Source organism: Ahaetulla prasina, chromosome 5 (assembly GCF_028640845.1).
Source record: "Ahaetulla prasina isolate Xishuangbanna chromosome 5, ASM2864084v1, whole genome shotgun sequence".
NCBI lineage: Eukaryota > Metazoa > Chordata > Lepidosauria > Squamata > Colubridae > Ahaetulla > Ahaetulla prasina.
In genome coordinates, this window is record NC_080543.1 from 18,655,595 (window position 1) to 18,681,419 (window position 25,825).

The window sequence follows — 25,825 nt, forward strand, 5'->3', positions numbered from 1 at the left end:
CCTCTTGGAACCAATTAACAATGAGTACCAAGGTATCACTGTACTCTAGTAAATTACTTTCTTATTTTCGGGCATTCCCTTTGGTAATATATCACAGCCATAAGCATTCATGGCAAGCGTGAAGAGGAAACAAATTATAATCATGGAGATGGCACAATTTTTGTATGGTGACATTATAGCAATAGCACTTAGACTTATATACTGCTTTACAGTACTTTATAGCCCTCTCTAAGCAGTATACAGAATCAGCCTATTGCCCCCAACAATTTGGGTCCTCATTTTACCCATCTCGGAAGGATGGAAGGCTGAGTCAACCTTGAGTCTGGTGAGATTTGAACTGCCAAATTGTGTGTGTGTGTGTATGTGTGTGTGAACATGTGCATGTTTCAACTTATGCCAGTTTTATACGCATTCTTCTGAATATACCTGGCTTGTAACCAATTATTTTTCATGGTTTGTTTGTTGGGTCAGTGGGCCATAGTACCAGTCTGCACTATCCTATCATTAAATACCGTTTATTTTTGATGCCTGAAATGAAACATAATGCCATTTTAGGAAAAGGAAATGAGATTACATCCTTTAAGAGTGTTTAGCTTGGAATTCATGTTTTCTGTTCCACATCCTTGCTCATACAAGGCAATACTTAATTTTCAATTTTATGACATCCATATTCACATAATTTAAGTGTCTGTTTATAGGAGGAGTACCCTAGGGAGAATTTAATCCATGCCCCCCCTTTTTATATTTTTTTGCTGCCATTGAAATAAAATTATTTTAGTGGAACCATTGAGGGGAGGACAAGGTCCTGTCCAGGTCAGTGAAAACAGAAAATTAAGAGATGATTTTATTACTCTAGCAGAATGAAATATAAAACCCCTCTTTCCTACAGATCTACTATTTGTCCTTCCACACATACAGCAGTTAATTATTTACATTACAAACCTATACGTATTAATTTATTTAGGCAATTTACACCACTTCTATTTTGTCTCTTTCTTCAAATCTGTTTCTACTCTAGCAGCTATTAGAGAAGCATATTATCTTTTTTGTTAAAAAAAAAAAGGAAGAGTGATAATTGCTGCAAGATGTCTCTGAGTGCATAAATTTTTGTTATGACATGTTTCCCCTTACTGAATTCTTTTTAAATATATTTTTTAATTAACAACCGTACTGTCTTGAGACTTTCAAAAACGTGCAAATTGGTTTTAACGACAGCAAAATAGATTTCCATCTTATTGCTCTTAATGATCTATAATTTATTTACACTCAGTGAGGACAATTTTGAGAGCAATTTTGTGAATTGTTGCTGCTTATGGCATCTCTTCCAAACACTTGTATTTTCCAAGAATGCAATTACCCAGCCACAGAGGTTTCATTAGTTTCCTTAGGATATTGCTTCCCTTTCTGGGAAAAGCCCTCTAAGAGGATGATAGATGGAGTAGAGACTGGAAACGCTATAAATTTCCAAATTTTACAGCTACACTTTGGAATGTGTAAAAATGCCTTTAATGGCTCTTTGGAAGAATGGGAAACAAATATTTTGGAGGCAGAAAGAAACTGAAGACTGAAACCAATTCGTGAAAAAAACCCAAACATATAACTAAATAACACATAAGTGCACTTCGGGCTATTCTGCTGTATCTGGAAATCCTATACATGAGTATACTGTATCTGTGTTTTTCTAGCAACATGCAGAAAGAGAAAGAGAGAGGGAGAGGGAGAAATCCTGAATTAGGATCCAGGATTAACAAATAACAGATTATAATAACAGATAACAAATTAACAGAGTTGGAAGGGACCTTGCAGGTCATCTAGTCAAACCCCCTGCCCAAGAAGGAGACCCTACATCTGCGGCTATCTAGGATCGAACTCACAACCTCCTGATTGTGAGGCAAGAGCTCCACCTCTAGGCTAGAAAAATGTTTATCAACAAGCAGAAAGAGAAAGAGAAAGAGGGGGAGAGGGAAAGAGGGATAGAGGGAGAAGGAGAAGGAGGAGAAGGAGAAGGAGAAGGAGAAGGAGAAGGAGAAGGAGAAGGAGAAATTCTAAATTAGGATCCAGAGTTTGTTTACAACTTCATTTATTTTTAAATATTGGGAAAATGGAAGATTCCTTAGATATGTTTAATAGCACGAAAGAAGGATAATGGGACCAGAGGTTTAGTCTTCTAAGCTTTCAGACTTATACTGGAGCTCATTCTCAGAGAACCTCTCTATAACAGAGTGGGTGCTTTGGGCTATTCTATGTGTTTATATGGTCCTTGTTGTGTACTGCTTTTTACTGCTGTTGAGTGAGGTGTTGATGGCTGGCTGTTAAGTCATTGGTTGCTTGTGCTGCCCAAGCCCTCGCCTGCTAAGTACTTGATAAGCTGGTGGTAAATAAGCCGTGGTGGTGCAGTGGTTAGAGTGCAGTTCTGCTGGCTACTTCTGCCGGCTGCCTGCAATTTGGCAGTTCCAATCTCACCAGGCTCAAGGTTGACTCAGCCGTCCATCCTTCTGAGGTGGGAAAAATGAGGACCCACATTGTTGAGGGCAATATGCTGACTTTATAAACCACTTAGAGAGGGCTGTAAAGCACTGTGAAGTGGTATATAAGTCTAAGTGCCTAATGCTATTGCTATACTGTAGGAATAGCTCCCGTATGTAAGTCTAAATGCTATTGCTATTGCTAAATCAGCACTTCTATTGACTGATGAAATGCCTGTTTCCCAGGCTTCAATCACTTCTCTGGCTGCTTTTGTGCCTGCTCGTCAGTGGTGGGTTGCCCCCAGTTTGGACCAGTTCTATAAAACTGGTAGTAAAACCTGCGGGAGGCTCTGTCCACTGACCCTGACATCATCAGGAAGCTTCTGTGCATGCGCAGAAGCGCACTCGGCCCCATTGCAAACTGGTAGTAAAAGTAACCAAACGTCATCAAAACTTTTCTGCGCATGCGCAGAAGCTTCTGTGCATGCGCAGAACAGCAAGTGTGTGTGCGCGGGCATGATGCAAACTGGTAGCAAGGGTAAGTAGAACCCATCCCTGCTGCTCGTTTAACAATCTTGGACAAGCAGAAACATCAATCTAAGATTGTTGGATGAGCAGGCACAAAACCTCTGGCCCAGGTGACCAAGCCAAATTGGAGCCTACATGTTTAATACCTTATAAAGATTTGTATATTAAGCATGTGCTGAACTATATTGATACTTCAACGATGTCTGGATTTATTAGTGTCATGTTCTTTTGTTTCCCTTTCTATTATAATCCTCGTGTGGTTTCATAGAGAATGCATCCTTCTCCAATCCAAAGGACACCATTTGTGCAATGTCCATAGTTATGGCAAGACATGCTACCTTTTGTTAGATGATTATCCTTCTGAGTTCTGTAACTTTTCCGGTTTCCAACTTTGTTCAGCAAAGGCACCAAAAAATGGTGGATGGCTTTTTCAGAATTAGAAGTAGGAACAGCCAGAGAGCCTGAAGAATGAAAAAGAGATTTGTGATACTAAAAGAAAAACAAGTGTCTTCTGCCAACTTGCAGCAATGCAGTGAACTTAAAAATAAGGTCAAACTCCTAAAATCGTCATCTTCTTTTAATGACCTCGTAATCCCTTGTGGGGTGGAGTCAGGGCAACTGAATGGAGCTGAGTGTTTACTGGCCGGATGCCCTTCCTGTCGCCAATGCAGAGCTTTGTTCAGCAGATATAGTCTCATTGTGCCAAAGAGAGAGAAATATCTGCCTCTATCTAGGATCGAACTCACCGCCTCCTGATTTTGAGGCGAGAGCTCACCTCTAGGTCACTGCACCACTCATCAAACTCCTAAAATACTCTGAGAAAAGTATGAAAAAAACCCAACCTTATTTTATAGCGAAGGAAACATTTGAAGAAAATAGTAGCCTCGTATTAAGTTCAGTGTAGCAAGTATAGGTAGGAACTAAAAGTAGAGATTCAGAAGGGAAGCCTCCTCTGCAGTTGCATTATTAAAAAATAAAGTATATAGATGCATTTATGCCAGTGTCACGTACAATCCTGCTTTTCTGATCTGTTTGCATGACATGACTGGCCAAGTCTGCAGTGTTTCTTAATCTTGTCTCCAGAGAATGCATAATCCCCACTGACTCACACTGGGTTATGGCCACCCTTTCAAGATCCCAAAAGAAGCTGGCATTTCCTACAATTTCTTTTTTCAAGGTTTCAAAATTTTGGGTAGCTAGATTGGGCTTGGGATGGTGTCAGGAGGGCCTGTCCATCTATTATATTCTCTTTTCTGATTCTGTTGCTTCTGGGAGAGCAAAAATTAAGAACACAGAGCTGAAGTGCCAAGAGAAGCCCCATCTGTATTCCTTGGCCCCCATCTAGGAATACAAAATAAATGGAGTTGGAAGGGACCTTGGAGGTTTTCTAGTCCATCCTACAACTTCATCTGAACATTGGGACTTCATCTGTTCTATGGGAATGTTAATGTACACCTGTTTGCAAAGCTCAGCTGAATGGGGGCAGTTAAAATCATTCTATATTATAGATTTTGTCATCTTTTTATACCTATCAGTCATTTTTACCACTAGGACAAATGGTGAGGATCATTTTAGCCTCAGAGCATATGCTTTCCATCAGGCCCATTCATCCAAAGACATATACAAGGGGTGGGCTGCTGGGGGTTCGCAGGGGTTCGGGAGAACCTCTAGCTAAGATTCTGTGCAGTTTGGAGAACCCCAAATCCCACTCCTGGCTGATCCCATCCATCCCTCCCCTCCTCTCCTTGGAATCACCATGCAGCCCATTTTGGATGTAGGTAAGTGCAGGGCACATGCGGAGGCTCAGGGAGGGTGAAAAATGGGCCTACCGAAAGTTTGGGAAGGCCTCCAGAGCCTGGGGAGGCCATTTTTGCCTTCCCGAAGGCTCAAAGAAAACCCAAGGAGGGCAAAACACACACATATCTGCTGTGGTGCAGGAGGCCAACTAGGCCACGCCCACCATGGCCACACCCACCCAGCAACCTGGCAGAGAAACCCTTGCTAAAGTTTTTGAAGCCCACTCCTGGTCACAGGGTCATGTTTAGACACACTTAGCCTCTGCCAAGTTCTCAAGTTCTGAAAATGAAGGTGTGGGGAAAAGATCTTGAGAAGCTTAAAAACAGAGAGTCTGTTTACCATATATTTGTTCATATTAAACAACGGAGAGATGTAAATGACAGTTGGGTCAAATTAAAGAAAACTTAACGATTAGAAGATCGTAAGGTCTACTATGTGTCTGCTAGAATGTACGTTTTAACAATGAAAGATACACAAGTAACTTAGATCAGGGGTCTCCAACCTTGGTCCCTTTAAGACTTGTGGACTTCAACTCCCAGAGTTCCTCAGCCAGCTTTGCTGGCTGAGGGACTCTGGGAGTTGAAGTCCACAAGTCTTAAAGAGACCAAAGTTGGAGACCCCTGCCTTAGATTACATGTGGCAATTACTCAATCTAAGAAGGCTGCTTAAAAGTAAAGGAGTAAAATTGCAACATGAGGTCTTGTTGCTTTCCTGATATATTTCTGCCCCCATTTTGATATACTGAAGAAACAGTGGTGCGTCCCAAGAGCCTGGCTTTAGATTAGATAATATGCAAAATATATGAGCAGAAACCCCTAATGGGAATAACAAAAGAGAAGTCCTGTCTTTAAAACTAGTGAAAAATCCTATTTTGTCAGTAAAAGCAAATCACCCTTGAGGGTGTTTTGTCCACAAAGAATCAAAATCTTAGGAAGCCTTTTGGACTTGCAAATGAAAGGAAAATAATCAAGGTGGGGATTTTTTTCCCCCCCAAAGTCAAAAATGGGAAAAGGTAAGGAAAAATGCATTCTGGGAAAGAAAGAAAGAAAGAAAGAAAGAAAGAAAGAAAGAAAGAAAGAAAGAAAGAAAGAAAGAAAGAAAGAAAGCCTCTCAGAGCCACTAAAGATAGTGACAATCTGAACTCATGCATGGACAGAAGTCTGTAGAGATTCTTAATAATCTAGGCCATGGTTGTCCCAAAGGTGCTTTTTCAGGAGGCAACTGGACTTTCTTGTTTTTTTCTTTGGAGATGTTTCCCATCTCATCCAAGAAGCTTATTCAGCTCTGACAGGATAGTGGGGAATGGAAGGATTCTTTGAAGACAGCTGGTCATTTGCATCCTTTTAGAGGGTCACTGAAGCACTTGGAGGTTTATCTGTGTTCTCAGGGTCACCTGAGTGGTGCTCCTGGTTCCTGTAGTCTGCAATTTTTCCTCTGGAAATCCATTCCTACTCCCCCAAAGCCAGGGTGAAATCCAGCAGGTTCTGACAGGTTCTGGAGAACCGGTAGCGGAAATTTTGAGCAGTTCGGAGAACCGGTAGCGGAAATTTTGAGTAGTTTGGAGAACTGGCAAATACCACCTCTGCCTGGCCCTAGAGTGGGGTGGGAATGGAGATTTTGCAATATCCTTCCCCCAAGAGTGGGGTGGGAATGGAGATTTTGCAGTAACCTTCCCCTGCCATGCCCAGCAAGTCACACATACCAAGCCGCACCACACCCACCAAGCCACGTCTACAGAACCGGTAGTAACAAATTTTTGATTTCACCACTGATTCAAAGGGAGTTGATCCCAAATTGTATAGCCAAAAGTCTGTATTTTTAGCTATACAATTTGGAATGAACTCTACAGACTGAGTAGTGGTCCTGGTGACTCAGTCTGCAATTTTTCCTCTGGAAATCCATTCCTACTCCCACACCATTCAAAGGGAGTTGATCCCAAATTGTATAGCTAAAAGTCTGTAGTACAGACTTTTAACTATATAATATGGGATGAACTCTACAGGCTTTTAACTATACAATTTGGGATCAACTCCCTTTGAATGGTGTGGGAGTAGGAATGGACTTCCAGAGGAAAAATTGCAGACTGAGTCACCAGGACCACTACTCAGTCTGTAGAGTTCATCCCAAATTGTATAGCTAAAAATACAGACTTTTAGCTATACAATTTGGGATCAACTCCCTTTGAATCAGTGGTGAAATCAAAAAATTTTTACTACCGGTTCTGTGGACGTGGAGCACCACTCAGGTGACTCTGAGGACACAGATAAACCTTCCAGTGCTTCAATGACCCTCTAAAAGGATGCAAATGACCAGCTGTCTGCTAGGAGTATAAATCCTTCCATGCTCTACTATCCTGTCAGAGCTGAAGAAATTTCTTGGATGAGAAACAAAATGCCTGAAGAAAAAACAAGGAAGTCCAGTTGCCTCCTGAAATAGCACCTTTGGGATGGTCATGCATGGACAGTGAAGTAACTGCTTCAACATTTAAAAATTAAAAAAAAATCTTTATTGATCTTGATATAAGTTTCAAAGTACAGATCATACTGGTAAAGTTTGCAATGGATTATGAGACTTTATGGTAATAAAGTGCAGACTGAATATTGAAGAGGCCATTTTTTTACATGTTAAGAATGCACTGTCCAATTCCAGATTTAGATTCCAATTTATCAAGTTTTAGTCACGCAGTCAGAAAGAGGCACGGAGTTGAATTTGTTGATGCAGGTTTACTCGGTTACAAATAAGGATGGAGATCTGCGGTTGAAAAGAACAGCATTACAATCTGGCCTTTACAGACTGAATTCACAATGGTGAATCCACTGATAAGAGAAAACGAGCTGACCTTTTAAAGCTGGCAAAATAATGTTAGGGAGAAAAAATCGCACGTAGAAAGCTTGGCGTAGAAAATTAGGTCAGTGGGAGACAGAAGAAGAAGTCAGGAAAAGACAAAGGAAAGAATGGACCATAAACTTCAAAAGCGCAAACTGAAAATGTGCCAATCAATGGCATTTGGTGTGCTTAACACAGGAAATATTCTGAAAGTACTGAAAGCCAAAAAGGATTTGGAGCTCCTCTTAAGACCTATTGGCAAAGTATCACTATTTTCCCACCCTTATTGTATCTGCCTGTTTGAGCAGTATGTGGTGGCTGAATGGTGAAAATGCTCACCTCCCACTCGGAAGTGCCAAAAGGAAAATACAGGTCTGGTTCCAAGCTGGGAGAAAGGCACTGGAAATAAAATGGAGGCTGATTGGAAAGAAGGATTTTCTTTATTGAGGAACAGAATCACCAACAGCATGTGGTTCTGGGGCAGCTGACAAAATGGAGTTGAGAGTAGGTGGGTTTTTATACCTTCTTTGGGATCTGTATTTGAGATTTCTGTTCCTGTGCAAGAACATGTCCTTTAATATTCTGATGGTTGTTGTCAGATTCCTACGGGGTCATGTAGGGGTCATAGCGGGCTCTATAGGCAAAAGGGGAAATGCAAATCCTAGGTGTTTGTCTGAGCTAATCTTGTCAGCTTTTGGCTTGCCTAACTGTGTTGCTTATCAGGAGTCTCTGTTTGCTCTTTGTTTATGAATAGAGTGGCCCAATCTTTCTGACTGGATACAAAATCTCCTAAAGAATGGTCTGAGGGTGGGGATGCTTTCTGCCTTTGTTAAGATTTTTTTCCCCATTTCTCCTTTAGGGGAAATATTCTATCCTGCCTCTTTTAATATTCCCCAAACTATTTCATTCTCTGGTATGGGTGGGTGCTGGCTTCCTACAGAAGGTTGAGAATTCAATCCAAGGTAGCGGCAGAAATTTCTTCCTAGGGTGCAAAGAAAAGATATCTGCTGCCAAACTCCATGTTGCATCAGGAAGGACATCCAACCAATACATGCTCAGCACCATCCTGTCACCCTGACTCTACCCCGAATTAAGGGATTGTAGGGTCATAAATGATTTTTATTGTCTCTGCCTGTTTCAGGTACATGGGACTACCCTTGCAGAACATCTCAAAGCTCTAGAATGCAGTAGCAGGAGAAATTCTGAGTGTGGGTCCATAAACTGAGAGCAAACTCCACTCCTTACTAACACTGATGATGGTAGTAAGGGTGGGTAATGAAACTTCTGCAAGAAAAAAAACAAACAAGCTCAGAGGACACCAAGGCTCGCTCAAATTCTGGCACTGTTTGTTTTTTTTAATTTGCATTTATATCCCGCTCTTCTCCGAAGACTCAGGGCGGCTTACACTATGTTAAGCAATAGTCTGGGTCTAATCTGGGTCCTCATTTTACCTACCTTATAAAGGATGGAAGGCTGAGTCAACCCTGGGCCTGGTGGGACTTGAACCTGCAGTAATTGCAAGCAGCAAGCAGCTGTGTTAATAACAGACTGTCTTAGCAGTCTGAGCCACCGTTGCTCCAGAAGGCTCCCAATATGCTTCAGAGCACAATTCAATATGTTGGTTATTATCTATAAAACTCTATATGACACGGGGCTAGGATATTTGAGTAATCATTGTTTCTACCCATCCCATTAGGATGGACAGAAAAAACATGCTCTGGATCCCTTCAGTCATGATCCAGAAACTATTCACATAGCTGTATGTGCCCTCTGAAAAACCATATTATTCAAAGTTAGATTGGCCCCAATTCTGTTGCTTAAAGGGTATCTAAGCAAGACAAGGCTAATCCTTTAAACTGATAGTCACAACTTTAAAATAAGGAATTGGGGCTTTAGCTTGACTTTTACTGATGAAAAGACAGGCAAGTTCCTAAAAACATCTACAGCATCTGAATGGAAAGTTCATGTGACAGTTCTTGGCCAGATCACTTAGTATCTTGACATATTCAGTTGGAAAAGATGAGAATGTAACTTTCTCAACCAACCAACCAGCAAGTATTTTAGAGGTGTTTCATTTAAAGTGAAGGCCTCCAGTAAGCTGCATCTCAGATACATGGACAAGAAACCAGGTCAAATTCAGAGCTGACCAAAAGTCTACAGTTCCTCTATAGCAGGAGTGACAAATTCAAGGCCTACGAGCTGGATCTGGCCCAGGTGCTTAGATCTGGCCCGCAGGGCCACCCTGGAGACAGCGAAGGACCTGCCCATGGTGCCTCTGCCAGCAAAAATGGAGCTCGGGAGGGCCACATGTGGCCCTACCAATCTCCATTTTCAGCTATGAGGGCTTCCTGTAACAGAGCTCCATTTTCACTGTCAGAGCACTCGGGCCACCACAGGCACCCCTGACATGAGTGATGTTGAGCTAGTCAGGCCCACCTTGGCCATGCCCATCCGGACCACCGAGTTCGAATACAACCCTGATGTGCAATGGTGGGTTACCCCCGGTTTGGACCGGTTCTATAGAACCCGTAGTAAAACCAGTGGGAGGCTCCACCCACTGACCCCGACATTGTCAGGATGCTTCTGCGCATGTGCAGAAGTGCACATGCGTGGCCCCATTGCAAACCGATAGTAAAGGTAAGTAGAACCCATCCCCACTGATGTGGTGCTCAATGAAATCTAGTTTGAAACCCCTGCTCTAAAGTGAGAGCAAAATGCAAACAACCTCAGCATTTTTCTCTACCAAAGCTGAGTACATTTCACTTAATGAATCTAGCCATGGAACAATGTTGCTTACAAATCACTGGAGGACTTTGAAAGTAGCTTTTCAGTAATGTTTGGAGGAGACAACACGTTGTATTTAATCCCCATCAAAAGAAAAGATTAAGTGAAGAGTAAGACTCATTGTCACCAAATGGGATTTTACATGGGATATCTAGAAGCAAGGACTTAGCGGTATAGAAAACTATACTGTGGAAACAGATCCTATTACTATGGAATGGATAGCCATTAACCAAAGGCTGGTTCCTGGTGCTTTGAGAAAAGATGGAATTTGTAAGTCTATATCCAAGGTGAAATGAAGGGATGTTGAAGGAAAACAAATACCTGAACTGAGACCTTAAAATCACCTTGGCCCCTTAAGTTAAGTAAGCCTCCTTAATAGCTTGCTTCGGCATTTGTAAGTGCTGGCTCAAGAGTTTTCAATCAGCACTTCCATGTTTAAATGGGAACTAGGAAATAACCAACTGACTTGTACCAACCTCTGCTTAATTAACTGTGAATTCTCATTATAAGCAGAAAAGCTAACCAATGTTGTCAAACACTGGCATTTGGCGTCTTTACTGGACAGTATTTATTATACATCTATTTAAAAGTTGTTTGCATCCTCCTTAAATAGGCAGAACTTTATATTCTGTCCTGAGCAGTGTTCAGATAAATTTGGCTGAAACAGATGAACTGGTCTCCACTCATAAACTGGGTCTTCGAGAAATTTTGCCTTTCCATTCAAACTGCCTCTGTCCAGACCAGGGGCGAAATCCTACTGGATTGGACCAGTTCGGGCGAACCGCTAGGAATTATAGGCATCAGTTTGCCGAACCTGTAGTAATTATCTCTCCTTGGCCCCACCCACGCCCGGCCTGTTGCCGCTCACCTCTTCCGGCCACTCGATATTCCACAGAATTCAAAGTTAAATGCAGCAGAGAATGCTAACTTTTCTCTCTCCATTCAGAACGGAACTGCTACAGCCTGTCCCTTTAAGGTAGTCCCCAGAAGAGACGGGGCCAGGAGGAAACCATAAAGGGAGCAGCAGCTCCATTCTGAATGGAGGGAGAAAAGTTAGCATTCTCTCTGCCACAGAATTCAATGTTAAATGTAGCAGAGAGAATGCTAACTTTTCTCCCTCCATTCAGAACGGAGCTGCTGCAGCCTGTCCCTTTAAGGTGGGTCCCCAGCGGGAGGGAGGAGCAGCCGGAATGGAGCTGTTTTTGTGAAAGGCAGGGAAATGGGGAAGGGGATTTCCCTGCCTGTCATCCATTCCTCAATCTCAGCACAGACTGAGGGAAGGATGTTAGGCAGGAATATCCCCCTTCCCATTTTCCTGCCATTCGTGACAAGGAGTGGCTGAGAGAGGAAGGGCCAGTGAGGAGCCCCTCGATGTGAGTGTTGTCGAGTTGGCCACGCCCACCCAGTCACATGACCCCCCCCCCAACAAGCTACACCCACAGAACCGGTAGGGGATTTTTTTTAAAACTTCACCTCTGGTCCAGACCCAGTTTGGTCTCGTGGTTAAGGCACCAAGCTAAAATCTAGGAGACTTTGAGTTCTAGTCCTGCATCAGGCATGGAAGCCAATTGGGTGGCTTTGGGCCAGTCATGCTCTTTCAGTCCAACTTACTTCACCGGGTTTTTGTGGGAACAATAGAGGAGGAAGGGGTGTTGGATATGTTCATTGCCTTGAGCTGTTTATAAAAATAATAAAGGCTTTGCAGTTGAGTGGTTTGATCAATTAAAAAAATGGCAAGAGAAAAATAAGAGGGAGGAATCCTCACATGCTTTTGCTGTATGTTTCCCTGTGTATTCTAGTGTTAGTTAAATAAACGTCTTGAGCCGAGGTGGCGCAGTGGTTAGAGTGCAGTACTGCAGGCTATTTCTGCTGATTGCCAACTGCCTGCAATTGGGCAGTTCAAATCTCACCAGGCTCAAGGTTGACTCAGTCTTCCATTTGTCCAAGGTGGGTAAAATGAGGACCCAGTTTGTTGGGGGCAATAGGCTGACTCTGTAAACTGCTTAGAGAGGCCTGTAAAAGCACTGTAAAGCGGTATATAAGTCTAAGTGCTATTGCTATTGCTATGTTTAAGAAACAAAATGAAAGCTGTTTCCTTTTCTGTCTCTCTATTTCTCCTTATGTTTCCCTCTCTTTGAGATATAGTTTAGGTAGAAATGAATTTTGCTATTCTTAAGTATTTCTTAATGAAACTTATGCTTCAAAAATAATGGATGCATATATTAGCATTCACTGGTAGCTGAAAAAAGCCTATATTCTTCAACCATTTTTTTTTTTTTTTTGGTAATGTGAGCATTTTAATGAAACGTATTCAGTACTCTTTCAGAATTGCACTTATATTCAGGTGTACATCCACTGACTTCTGATGAATTCAAATAGCAAGCCATGTGGAGGTTTGAGTATTTTTTTAAAAAAAAAATCCTTTTAATATTTTGCACACACTTTGGGTTGGCTTGGAATTTTATAAGGCTTATAAATAACAATTTATCTCTTTATTAAACAGCTGAAAAGCCAAGTCTCATAGTTTGTTTACTTATTTAGCATACGACAAATACATGGACTTACAGAAGTTCAAATGTTAATGTCCAGTCCACCCAGCCATTCAAGGTCTATGTTGAAAAAATCAGACATTGGGCCAGTGTGAGCTCTTGATGGACATTTGGACACAATGTGGTGGATATATTGTTAAGGAGCACCACAGTCACACTGAGGGTAGAGACAAGTACCCTCGTTAAACAATGAGTCCTGGCAAACACCATGTTGGGCACGGATCCTGTTCAGAGTTGACCAATGCTGGCGAGTCTTAATATTAATATTTGAATGTTACATATAAAGTTAAGACCTGATTGCTTTTAACTATCCAAATTTCAGAATTGCAGGTAGGTTTTCTTTCTCTTTCACACACACAAAAATAGAGGCACAAACACTCTCTCCCTCCCTCTGTCTCTCTCTCTCACACACACACACACACACACACACACACACTCACACACACACTGTCACTCTCTCTCTCTCTCACTCACTCTCTCTCTCTCTCTTTCTCACACACACACACTCTGTCTCTCTCTCTCGCTCTCTCTCTCTCTCTCACACACACACACACACACACACTGTCACACACACACACTCTCACACACACATTCTCACACTCTCTCACTCTCTCTCACACACACACACATTTTTTCTCTCTCTCACACACACTCATTCTTTCTCTCACACACACATTCACACTCTCTCTCACACACACACATACTCTCACGCTCTCTCTCAAACACACTGTGTCAAACTCTCTCTCTCACTCACTCTCTCTCTCACACACACACACACACACTGTCACTGTCTCTCTCTCTCTCTCTCACACACACACACACACACACACACACACGACCTCATTCTTCTTGCAGAAATATATTTTCCAGCTCTTTCCTTCAGCTTTCTTATGTTACTAACCTATTTCACCTTCTAAAAATAAGCATCTAAAACTTCTAGGCTAATAATATCAAATCATGAAAAAATTATTTCTGTAAATGGCCTGTCACTCTATTCTTCTGTGAATGGTGTTATTAATCCTTGCCTGCACTGGATAATGTTTATAAGAAGCCATTGTTCCTTATGTAAGATGATAACTATCTAAATTACAGTTTCAAGGGCAAGCAAAAAAGAAAGTAGCACAGAAGTAAGGAGATGAAAAGGTAGCAAGGAATCAGGAATAACTTTTGAATTTTGACCAATAGAACCTAGTCACTGTTATCTGTGGTGTACTGGACAAGTTCAAAATCCAAGTTCAAGTTTATCCTCAACCATAGAAGCTCCCTCAACGGCTTTGTGCCATTCAGATTAATCTACCTCAGAAAATTATTGTGGGGGAAAATTGGATGAGGTAGCACTACACATTCTATCTTGAGCTCCTGAACAAAAGGCATAATGATGGTGTTGTTTTTGGTGACGGTGATGGTGATGATAGTGATGATGATTGTTTGTCTAAATGTATAATAGTCTCCTTTATTATAGAGCTCCCTTATAATAGGGCAGCGTAGAAAACAAAACAAAAATCCATAAAAATAGATAAAGCCTAAACCTACTTAGACAGCTTAGGCTAAAATGAGCTAAAAACCACACAATCAAATCAAACCCAACAGGGCCCTTCAATACAACAATACATTAATCTCAGGCCTAGGGCCAAAATCAGATTTTAAAAGCTTTCTGAAACCCTAGGACCATGATGGTGAACGTATGGCACATGTGCCAGAGGTGGCACGCAGCGCCCTCTCTGATGGCACACAAGCCATTGCCCCAGTTCAGCTCCACTGCACATATGCACATGCATCCTACTGACCAACTAGTCTTTTATTTATTTATTTATTTATTAAATTTATTAAATTTTTATACCGCCCTTTTCCCGAAGGACTCAGGGCGGTGTACAGCCAAAGATAAAAAGTTGATATACATACAATTTAAAACCAAAATTTAAAACTAAGCAAATTACAAAAGGTCAATATTAAAATTTAAAAATTTAAAAAACCCTAAGACAATAAAAACCCAATTTAAAATTAATAACACTATTATGCCAGTCCCGCTTGAATAAATAGATGTGTTTTCAGCTCACGGCGAAAGGTCCGAAGATCAGGTACTTGGCGTAAGCCAAGTCTTCAGGTCTCTGCTATGCATGCGCGGGGCATGTGCGTGAGTGTCATGTGCACATATATGGGAAGTGGCGTCCATGCGGGGGGCATGCACATGCACAGGGAGGCAGGGCGCATGCAGGGGGTGCACACGCATGCAGGGGGCACGTGCACAGGGGCCACACATGTGTTGCATCTTGGGGGTTCGGGTGCGTGCACACGCATTCGCACACACACACATGCGCTTTGGGCATTCGGTCCGGAAAAAGTTAGCCATCACCGCTCTAGGAGAGATGGTACTGTCCTTATCTCTGGGAATTGCTTTTCCACAGGGTGAAGGCTGCACAACAGAATGTATAAGAGAAGATCTAACTCTAACAACTACATTAATAAGCTAATCTCCAAAGAGATGTCCCAAAGGTGCTTTTTTTTCCCCTAAAGGCAAATTTCTTGGGGTTTTTCCTCTGAAAACATTTAGCTTCTCATCCATCAAGTTTCTCCAGGCTTCTTGGATGAGAGGTGAAGCATTTTCAAAGGAAAACACCAAGGAAGTCCAGTTGCCCTTATTTATTTTTTTAAATGACCCAGCTGATTGAAAATCTCCATAGACTTACCTTCAAAGCCAAGAAGACTCCTGTTCCAAATGCTGCTAAAGAAACAGATATAGGTGGCCATGGGTGGGCCTCAAAAATTTTAGCAAGGGGTTCTCTGCCCGGTTGCTGGGTGGGCATGGCCATAGTGGGCATGTCCTAGTCGGCCACCTGCACCACTGGTGGGGTCTGTTTTTTCCCTCCCTGGGCTCCAAATGTTCTCCTCGAGCCTCCGGGAGGGCGAAAATTTATTTATTTATTTTATTTATAATCCAATTTCTATACCGCCCTTCTCCCAAAGGACTCAGGGTGCTTTACAACCATATTAAAAACACAAGAGTACACATAATATAAATAACAAATTTAAAACACATTTAAAATGAATATTTAATTGGCCAATTTACTAAAACGGTCAAGACCAACATAAAACCCTTTAAAATTTAAAAACTATAATTAAAATGCATTTAGGCTAGTCCCGCACGATTAAATAATAAAGTTTTCAATTCCCGCTTGAAGGTTCGGAGGTCGGGGAGTTGGCGTAACCCCGGAGGTAACTCGTTCCAAAGGGCCGGTGCTGCCACAGAGAAGGCTCTCCCTCTGGGGGCCACCAACTGACATTGTTTGGTCGACGGCACCCTGAGCAGGCCCACTCTGTGGGAGCGCACAGGTCGTTGGGAGGCTATCGGTGGCAGAAGGCGGTCTCGTAGATAACCCGGTCCTAAGCCATGGAGCGCTTTGAAGGTGGTCACTAACACCATGAATTGCACCCGGAAGGCTACCGGCAGCCAGTGCAGGCCACGCAGGATAGGTGTTATATGGGAGCAATGTGGTGCTCCCTCTATTACCCGCGCAGCCGCATTCTGGACTAGCTGGAGCCTCCTGGTGCTCTTCAAGGGGAGCCCCATGTAGAGAGCATTGCAATAGTCCAAGCGAGAGGTAACGAGGGTGTGAGTGACGTGCGTAAGGAATCCCGGTCAAGGAAGGGGCGCAACTGGCGCATCAGTCGAACCTGATAAAATGCTCCCCTGGCGAAGGCTGTCAGGTGTTCTTCTAAAGACAGCCGATCATCCAGGAGAACACCCAAGTTGTGCACCCTTCCCCTGGGAGCCAATACTTCACCCCCAACAGTCAGCGAAGGTGAAAGCTGGTTGTACCGGGACACCGGAACCCACAGCCACTCTGTCTTGATGGAGTTGAGCTGGAGCCTGTTCCTCTCCATCCAAACCTGCACTGCCTCAAGACACCGGACCATCACCTCGACAGCTTCGTTGGGGTGGTTTGGGGTAGAAATGTACAGCTGAGTATCATCAGCGTACAGATGATAATCAACCCCGAAACCACGGATAACCTCACCCAGCGGCTTCATGTAGATGTTGAACAGGAGAGGCGAGAGAACCGACTCCTGAGGCACCCCACAAGTGAGGCACCTAGAAGTCGATCTCTGCCCCCCTGCCAACACCGTCTGCGAACGGTCAGAGAGATAGGAGGAGAACCACCGATAAACGGTGCCTCCCAGCCCCAATCCCTCCAACCGCCGCAGCAGAATACCATGGTCGATGGTATCAAAAGCCGCCGAGAGATCTAAAAGGACCAGGACAGAGGAACATCCCCTGTCCCGAGTCCTCCAGAGGTCATCCACCAACGCGACCAAAGCCATCTCAGTGCTGTACCCAGGTCTGAAGCCGGACTGGAACGGGTCTAGAAAGACAGATTCCTCCAGGTATTGGGGAAGCTGATGTGCCACCACACTCTCAACAACCTTTGCCAAAAAGTGAAGGTTGGAGACTGGAAGATAGTTCGCCAATACAGCTGGGTCCAGGGAAGGCTTCTTGAGGAGGGGCCTCACCACCGCCTCTTTCAAGGCAGTGGGGAAAATGCCCCCCAACAAAGAAGCGTTGGTAACTCCCAGGAGCCAGCCTCGTATCACCTCCCGTGTGGCCAGTACCAACCAGGAGGGACACGGGTCCAATAAACATGTGATGGGATTCAGCCTACCCAACAGCCTGTCCATGTCGTCGGGAATCACAGGATCAAACTCAGCCCAGGTAATGTCCACATGGCCTCCCCAGGCTCCAGAGTCTTTTGGAGGCTGGAAACAGGCCCATATCCACCCTTCCCGAACTTCCAGCCCGTTTTTCGCCCTCCCCGAGCCTCCACATGCACCCTGCACTTACCTGCATCCAAAAAGGGCTGTGTGGGAGGGGTGGGGTGGGATGAGAGGGGCCAGCCAGGAGTGGGAATTGGGGGCTCTCCAAACTGCACAGAATCTTAGCTAGAGATTCTCCCAAACCCCTGCGAACCCTCCGCAGCCCACCCCTGCAGGTGGCTTATTTGTAGATAAGAGAATTGTCTTTGACGATAGATTACAAAATAAGGACATTTTTCTCCCTACAATTTACCCATTTTAATTGCTTGTGCCAGTATTTTGAAGTCAGTGACCATTCCTCCTGCTTTGTTTCAATATATTTGTTTTTAAATCATTTAGACTGAACACACAAATAGCAAACTTTATTGTAGGGTAGAAATGAAGTGATTAGGCAACACTGCAAAAAAAGTGGGGGTGTCATTATACATACTTCAGTGGCAGATGAGGAAAAGGCTTTTTGGAACTGGAATGATAGAAAAAGATGGAAAATTATTGTTTATGTTCTATTGTGTTTTGTTAAACAATGTGCATTTACATTTACACCTTTCTTTTCATCCAAGCTGAGTACACAGTAGATAATCATAACTAAAATTAGTTACAAATATACCATTGCTGATGCTAGCCTCTCTCCTTTCCTGTAATTTTATATATATATAAATATATATATATATATAACTTTTATATATATATATACATATATATATATATATATAACTTTATATATATACATATATATATATATATATATATATATATATATATATATATATTAGCTTATTTCACAAAATTAAAAAAAGAATATTTTTAAAATGCATCATGATATGTGCTTCAAATACAATTGCAAAGTGGATCCATCTTCTTTGCCACATTCCAAGTCTGATATTCTCAAAATTCTTGTGATATCAACAAATTCTGCAAAAACTGCAGAAAAAACGATGGCTACCAACCTGCCTTCCATTGAGAACCTGTATACAGCACGAATCAAGAAGAGGGCCGTGAAAATATCCCTCACATCCTGGACATAAACTGTTTCAACTCCTACCCTCAAAATGACACTATAGAGCACTGAACATCAGAACAACTAGACACAAGAAAAGTTTTTTCCCGAACACCATCACTCTGCTAAACAAATAATTCCCTCACACTGTCAAACTATTTACTAAATCTGCACTATTAATCTTCTCATCGTTCACATCACCCATCTCCTTCCACTTATGACTGTATGACTGTAACTTTGTTGCTGGTATCCTTATGATTTATACTGATATTGTTTCCTGATTGCTTATTTGTACCCTATGACTATCATGAAGTGTTGTATCATTAAGTGTTAAATTTGTACTCTATGACTATCATTAAGTGTTGTAAATGTTGTACCTTGATGAACGTATCTTTTCTTTTATGTACACTGAGAGCATATGCACCAAGACAAATTCCTTGTGTGTCCAATCACACTTGACCAATAAAGATTCTATTCTATTCCATTCCTATTATTTGGGACATAATTTAACATTCTAGTCCTATACTTAAGCTTAAGTTCTCCTTTCAGGACTAAATGGATGAAAAAGCAAATATTGAACCAAAATGGGACCACCTCAGGTAGTAGTGGTAATAGTGGTAGTGACAGCAATAACAAGAATCAAATTATTTGCGCAAAAGAAAGATAAGTTCTCTATAATGCTGCCTGAGAACTAATTTCCAGTTGCTTTTTCAATGACCTGTAACTCATACAAAACAGATATTTCAATGAGCAGTAGATTAAATTGCACTGCTTTAGTGACTGTGTGCCTGGCTTCCATGACCTCATTTTCCTTCATTTCTGTTTTTTAAACTAGTGATGTTAGGTTATTCTGGAAGCAAAATTGTTGTTTTTTACTGAGTTGTGAACCATCCCTTACTTTCATGAAAGAAGAGAAACCATTTTATTTATTCATTCATTTATTTTATTTGTCAAGCATATATAAGATTACAGATATAAGTATAAACATGATTATGAATACATGAAATAGATATGAATAAATGGGGACATTAGGACAGGGACATTAGGCACCTTGGTGCGCTTATGCACGCCCCTTACAGACCTCTTAGGAATGGGGTGAGGTCAACAGGAGGCAGTCTAAGGTTAAAGTTTTGGGGGTTTGGGGAAGAAACCAGAGTCTGGTAGTGCATTCCAGGCATTGACCACTCTGTTGCTGAAGTTGTATTTTCTGCAATCGAGTTTGGAGCGATTTACATTGAGTTTGTATCTATTGTGTGCTCGTGTATTGTTGTGGTTGAAGCTGAAGTAGTCATTGACAGATAGGACATTGTAGCAGATAATTTTATGTACTACACTTAGGTCGGACCGAAGGCGGCATAGTTCTAAGTTGTCTAAGCCCATCCTAGTTGATAAGAACACTAAGAAAAGTTAATGTCAGGGTTCCAAATAACACCCCCAACAAAATCAAACTCCGAGGCTTGCAATTCCTCAAAGCTAACTTTTATTAGAGAAGCAATGGGTGGAAACTGATCAAGGAAAGAAGCAACTTAGAACTAAGGAGAAATTTCCTGACAGTTAGAACAATTAATAAGTGGAACGACTTGTCTGCAGAAGTTGTGAATGCTCTAACACTGGAAATTTTTAAGAAAATATTGGATAACCATCTGTCTGAGATGGTGTAGGGTTTCCTGCCTGGGCAGGGGGTTGGACTAGAAGGCCTCCAAGGTCCCTTCCAACTGTGTTGTTGTTGTTGTTGTTGTTGTTGTTGTTGTTGTTATGTCATATCGGTATATCTGTGGAAAACCCAAATCTGAGAGCTTTCGAGTTTTCCTCACCCAAAAGAAAGTTCAAGAACTTGCCCACTTCTTCCACATGTCCACCACTGCTCCAATCAGTTCCTTCATATACAGAAGACAACCTCCATTTTCTTGTCAGCACAGGTGGCGGACACCATGGCCTTGAACTTCTCTGTAAAGTTTTATTATGGCTAATTCTACCTCACTCATGCCGCCACCCCTCCTCCCAACTTCCCATGGTAGGATTGTGGCAGGCCTGGATCCTGAAGGCACCAAGGTAGTACAGCTTCCAGGCCTGACAGTGAGTTATACTGGACAAACAGTGGTCAATACAAATCAGACAAGTTCATGGTTTATCAGACGACGTCTGATATACTTTGATCATTTTACTATGTGCACTTCTCTGGAGAAGTAAGTGATGCTAGGAATGGTTAGTGGAACAAGAATGGGCAAGCAAAGATCATGCTGGCTTGATATCACTAAAATTGATATCATGATGAACATCCACCAACTGAAAGAAACTGTGCTTTAACAGGATAGCATGGAGAGCACTTGTTTATAAAGGTGCCAAGAGTCAGACACAACTGAATGGTTAAAACAACAAAAAAGTAGGAAAGTGTGTTAGAATATTTATATCATTAATAGAAGGAGATATGGAGGAGCAAGAATAACAGTTGGACTGAATTACAATGGGAAAGCTGGGTCAAAAGAAATTATGGGGAAAGGTACTGATTATGTAATTCTCTTAGTAAGGCAAATACTAAATAGTAGCAATGGTGGTGCTTTGAAATTTTCAGTTTTTAAATTATTTGAATCCCGCCACTGGTAGTAAAACCTTATTATTCAGGTTAATAATAAACAAGTTTATTATTATAAACTTTATTATATTATAATAAACAAACAAGTCAGTTCTAGAGGAGATCAACCCTGACTGCTCTTTAGAAGGCCAGACCCTGAAGATGAAACTGAAATACTTTGGCCACCTAATGAGAAAGAAAGACTCACTGGAGAAGAGCCTAATGCTGGGAAAGATTGAGGGCAAAAGAAGAAGGGATGGCAGAGAATGAGGTGGCTGGATGGAGTCACTGAAGCAGTAGGCATGAGTTTAAATGGACTCCAGAGGATGGTAGAGGACAGAAAGGCCTGGACGAATGTTGTCCATGGGGTTGCAATGGGTTGGACATGACTTTGCAACTAACAACAACAAAATTCAGGTTAAATTGCTGCGTTGGCATTTTGCGATAAATAAGTGGGTTTTGGGTTGGAGTTTGGGCACTTAGTCCCTAAAAGGTTCGTTTAGGGCTTCCTGCCTGAGCAGGGTGTTGGATAAGATCTCCAAGGTTCTTTCCAAGTTCCAACTCTGTTATTTTGTTAACAGAATTAGCTTCCACCAGTTAGCTTCCACCAGTACAACTGGAAATGACATCTACCTGAAATACGGCCATTTTGTTTAGATGGATCAATTGTCTAAAATGATACAAGACAGTTTTTTATGACACAATGTGGAATTCATTTGTACAATGAAATGAAATAATCAGTCAAACAGTGTAAAGATGTAAATATTATACTGATGTAGTAGGACTCCTGGTCCTGATCCAGAAAATACATGTTTACTTATAATAACCTGTATATTATATGTACCTTTATTTGTGTGTAATACATTAAGAATGTATTAGTTTTAGAAACAGGAAAAGGTCCAGTTTTGTCAAGAAAATAATTAGTAACATGCCTCAAATGGAAGACAAACATAAGAAACAATTTGCATATTTTAAATCCTATATAAACATATAATTACATGAATGCAATATATTTTTCTACTTTGCATTTGTTTTCCAATTGAAATTAGCCAGAAATAATTTATTTTGTAAGGAGTGATTTTTTCTTGTTTTCATATTTCATCAAAAAAAGTGCTGCTGTTTAGTATAAAAAGGAAAGGAAAAGAAATCTGTACAAACAGTAACACTGAAAACTTTCTTCTCAATTAAAAAGAAAAAGTTGTCCCATTGGCAGAAGACAATAAATTACAATAAAAATGTGCTGTAAGGCTATGCGAGAATTAAAACATAGTTCTTTTTTTAAAAAAAATTTTAACCTGAACCAGTGTATTCTCTTTAGATGATCAGAAAATAGGCCATGGTTTCAACTGTCTTTTAAAAGTTGATTTTATGTCAACTAGCTTACTACCTCCAACTCATCACCACCAAGAAGGTCCTACTCTAATTTAGGATAGTGTGAGACATATCCATAGCTGGGATCATAAGCAAGATCTCCCCACAACCGGAATTTGACAGAATTAGGAATTCAGACTTTTAAAATATTTTTAATAATGTTCAGAGCTTTATAGTCTAATGTGAATGTCATGAATCGTAATATCTTCCCAACAGGAACCCATGACACAGATTTACCAATAGACCCAATCCCAAAACTGCTTTTTCAGGAGGCAACTATTTTTTTCTTTGAAGATGTTTCATTTCTCATCCAAGAACGACCCTCTAAAACAGGGATGTCAAACTCGCAGCCCACAGGCCAGATGTTTCACGCACTGGCCATGCCCACACCCGGTTTAGCGAAGGGGGGAAGTCGTGATACATCATGTGATGCTGCCATGATGATGCGAGTTTGACACCCCTGCTCTTGTTGTTGTTAGCTGCAAAGTTGTGTCCGACCCATCATGACCCAATAAACAACGTTCCTCCAGGCCTTCATGTCCTCTACCATCCTCTGGAGTCCATTCAAGCTCACGCCTACTGCTTCAGCCACCTTATTCTCTGCCATCCCTTCTTCTTTTGCCCTCAATCTTTCCCAGCATTAGGCTCTTCTCCAGTGAGTCCTTCCTTCTCATTAAGTGGCCAAAGTATTTCAGTTTCATCTTCAGGATCTGACCTTCTAAAGAGTAGTCCGGGTTGATCTACTCTAGGACTGACTTGTTTGTTTGCCTTGAAGTCAAGGGCCTCGCAGGACCAGCACCAGAGTTCAAAAGCCTCAATTCTTTGGCACTCAGCTTTTCTTATGGTCCAACATTCACAGCCATACACTGAAACTGGGAAAACCAAAGCCTTGACCACATGCACTTTTGTTGGCAGGGTGATGTCTCTGCTTTTTAGTATGCTGTCTAGATTTGCCATAGCTTTCCTCCCCAGGAGCAAGCTTCTTTTAATTTCTTGGCTGCAGTCCCCATCTGCAGAATTCTTGGAGCCCAGGAAAATAAAATCTGTCACTACCTCCATTTCTTCCCCGTCTATTTGCTAGGAATTGAGACACAATTTGTTGTGATCCACACAATCAAAGGCTTTTCAAAGGCTTCAAAAGCATAGTCAATGAAGCAGAAGTAGATGTTTTTCTGGAACTCCCTAGCTTTCTCCATGATCCAGCGCATGTTGGCAATTTGATCTCTAGTTCCTCTGCCTCTTCAAAATCCTGCCTGTACTTCTGGTAGTTCTCAATCCACATACTGCTGGAGCCTAGCTTGTAGGATTTTAAGCATAACCTTAGTAGCATAACCTTACCCCTGCTCTAGAAGGATGCAAATGACCAGTTGCTTGCAAGGAATATAAATCCTTCCATTCCCCACTATCCTGTCAGTGCTGAAGAAGCTTCTTGGATGAGAAATGAAATGTCTTCAAAGAAAAAAACAAGTAAGTCCAGATGCCTCCTGAAAAAGCACCTTGGGGACAACCATGACCTGGATGACTGAGAAACTCTGCAGACCAATAGAGAAAATATTGCAAGCATTTGTGTAGTTTATTAGTTAAGTTGCAGTATCCTTTTTATAACACTCAAGAGCTTTATCCAGGATACAAGTAAGATGCGCAGCATCCTCACCTCCCTTTGTATCTCTTTCAACTGTACACAGAATGGCTTTTTATTAGGGAAGAAATCAATAAGTGAGAAATTGTAAAAGAGCTATTAGATACCTGTTATAAATTGGCATATCACCTAATGGCTTTTGGCTGACACATTTCTGCATCCTCTAAGAAATAATAAAAATGCCACATGGAATATCTCTATTTACTAGTTGGAATTAGCCAGAATACACTGATTTGGAAAGAAATGGATGTTTTGTTCTCTTTCATGTTTTTGGGGCATAGAAAAAGCGATGGTTTTTTAGCATAAGAAAAAAGGAAGAAGGGAAAATAACTCTGTATGGACACTAATATTGAAAACGTTTTCCTTGCAAATCAAAATTGCATTCTTATGTTAACAGATCTGGGGAATTTCAGTGGACGAACAAGAAGTGCTGTGTCAGTGAGAGAAGGTCAAGGTGTGGTACTAATATGCTCTCCTCCACTTCACTCACCAGGTAAGGTTGGCTGAATGTTATATTGATAGCAACTCTGTGGGCTCATAATTTTCAGCCGTGATCTTGATGGTGGATCAGTAAATGCTTTGATACTTGAGCTATCAAAAGAATAATTAAAGTCTGTGTCTCATAAAAGCTTCTGAACCGGAGTTAGCATTTTTGAAATAAGGTTAAACTAATCCATTTTGCTCAGTGAATAGAAACAGCAGTAGCAGACAGTAGATAGGAGTCGTCCAAGGACTTTCTCCCACCCTGCCCCAGTCTCAGAGCTCTGCTAAATGTCACTGCTGAGAGAGATGTTGTTGAAGCCCTTGTGAAATGATTCATTTTTTCTCATTCAGATATGAGTTGGATCATGGTCTTCTTTCATGATCAAATTATGATAGTGGTTATTTTGTTGTTGTTGGAAGTAGCTCAGTTGTAATTCGTTCAGATAACCTTCTACCATATCCTATATAGATGTTGTTGTAGAGGACAGAACTCATGCCTCAACTTCTCCTGAATCTTACATAAAAACACAAATGGAGCTTTTATATCATCAAGGCTTGCCATCTAATATATCTTCTAACCAAGGCTGTTAAAGTGGCATACCTTGCCATTCAAACACACCATAAAGCCAGATTAAGCCAGATTAAAATAGTGTAAACAAATTTGCAACCAAGGTTGACTTGGCAATAAATGGCAAATGTTAAAATTCCAACCCATTCATCAATTGAACAGTAAAGCCTTCAAACTTGAAATTTGGCACGTATGTTCCTCTTGGCTTCTAAGTGCTTGCTAAGAAAGGATTTTTTGAAATGACCATCAGATCATTAGTATTTCATAAACAGTATATTCATATATAGTATATTAACACACTCTAATGCTAAGGAGTTAGATGTTCTACTCCCCCTCCCCACTTGAAAAGTTCCAACTGCCACTTGCCTCACATTCCGTTACCTCAGTTCAAAGTGGCAGATGTTCTACTTCTTCACTCAAGAGCCATCTGGGGCTCC

At 41.5% G+C, this 25,825-nt stretch overlaps 1 protein-coding gene across 1 annotated transcript in view; it reads left to right on the forward strand.

Moving 5' to 3' along the window:
* The window catches only part of CNTN5 (contactin 5), a 927,011-nt gene that overhangs the window by 666,109 nt on the left and 235,077 nt on the right, over positions 1-25,825 (forward strand). Inside the window, exon 7 of the mRNA XM_058185575.1 lies at positions 24,735-24,830. Within this exon, the coding sequence (XP_058041558.1) occupies positions 24,735-24,830 (96 nt within the window). The remainder of the gene's footprint in view (positions 1-24,734; positions 24,831-25,825) is intronic.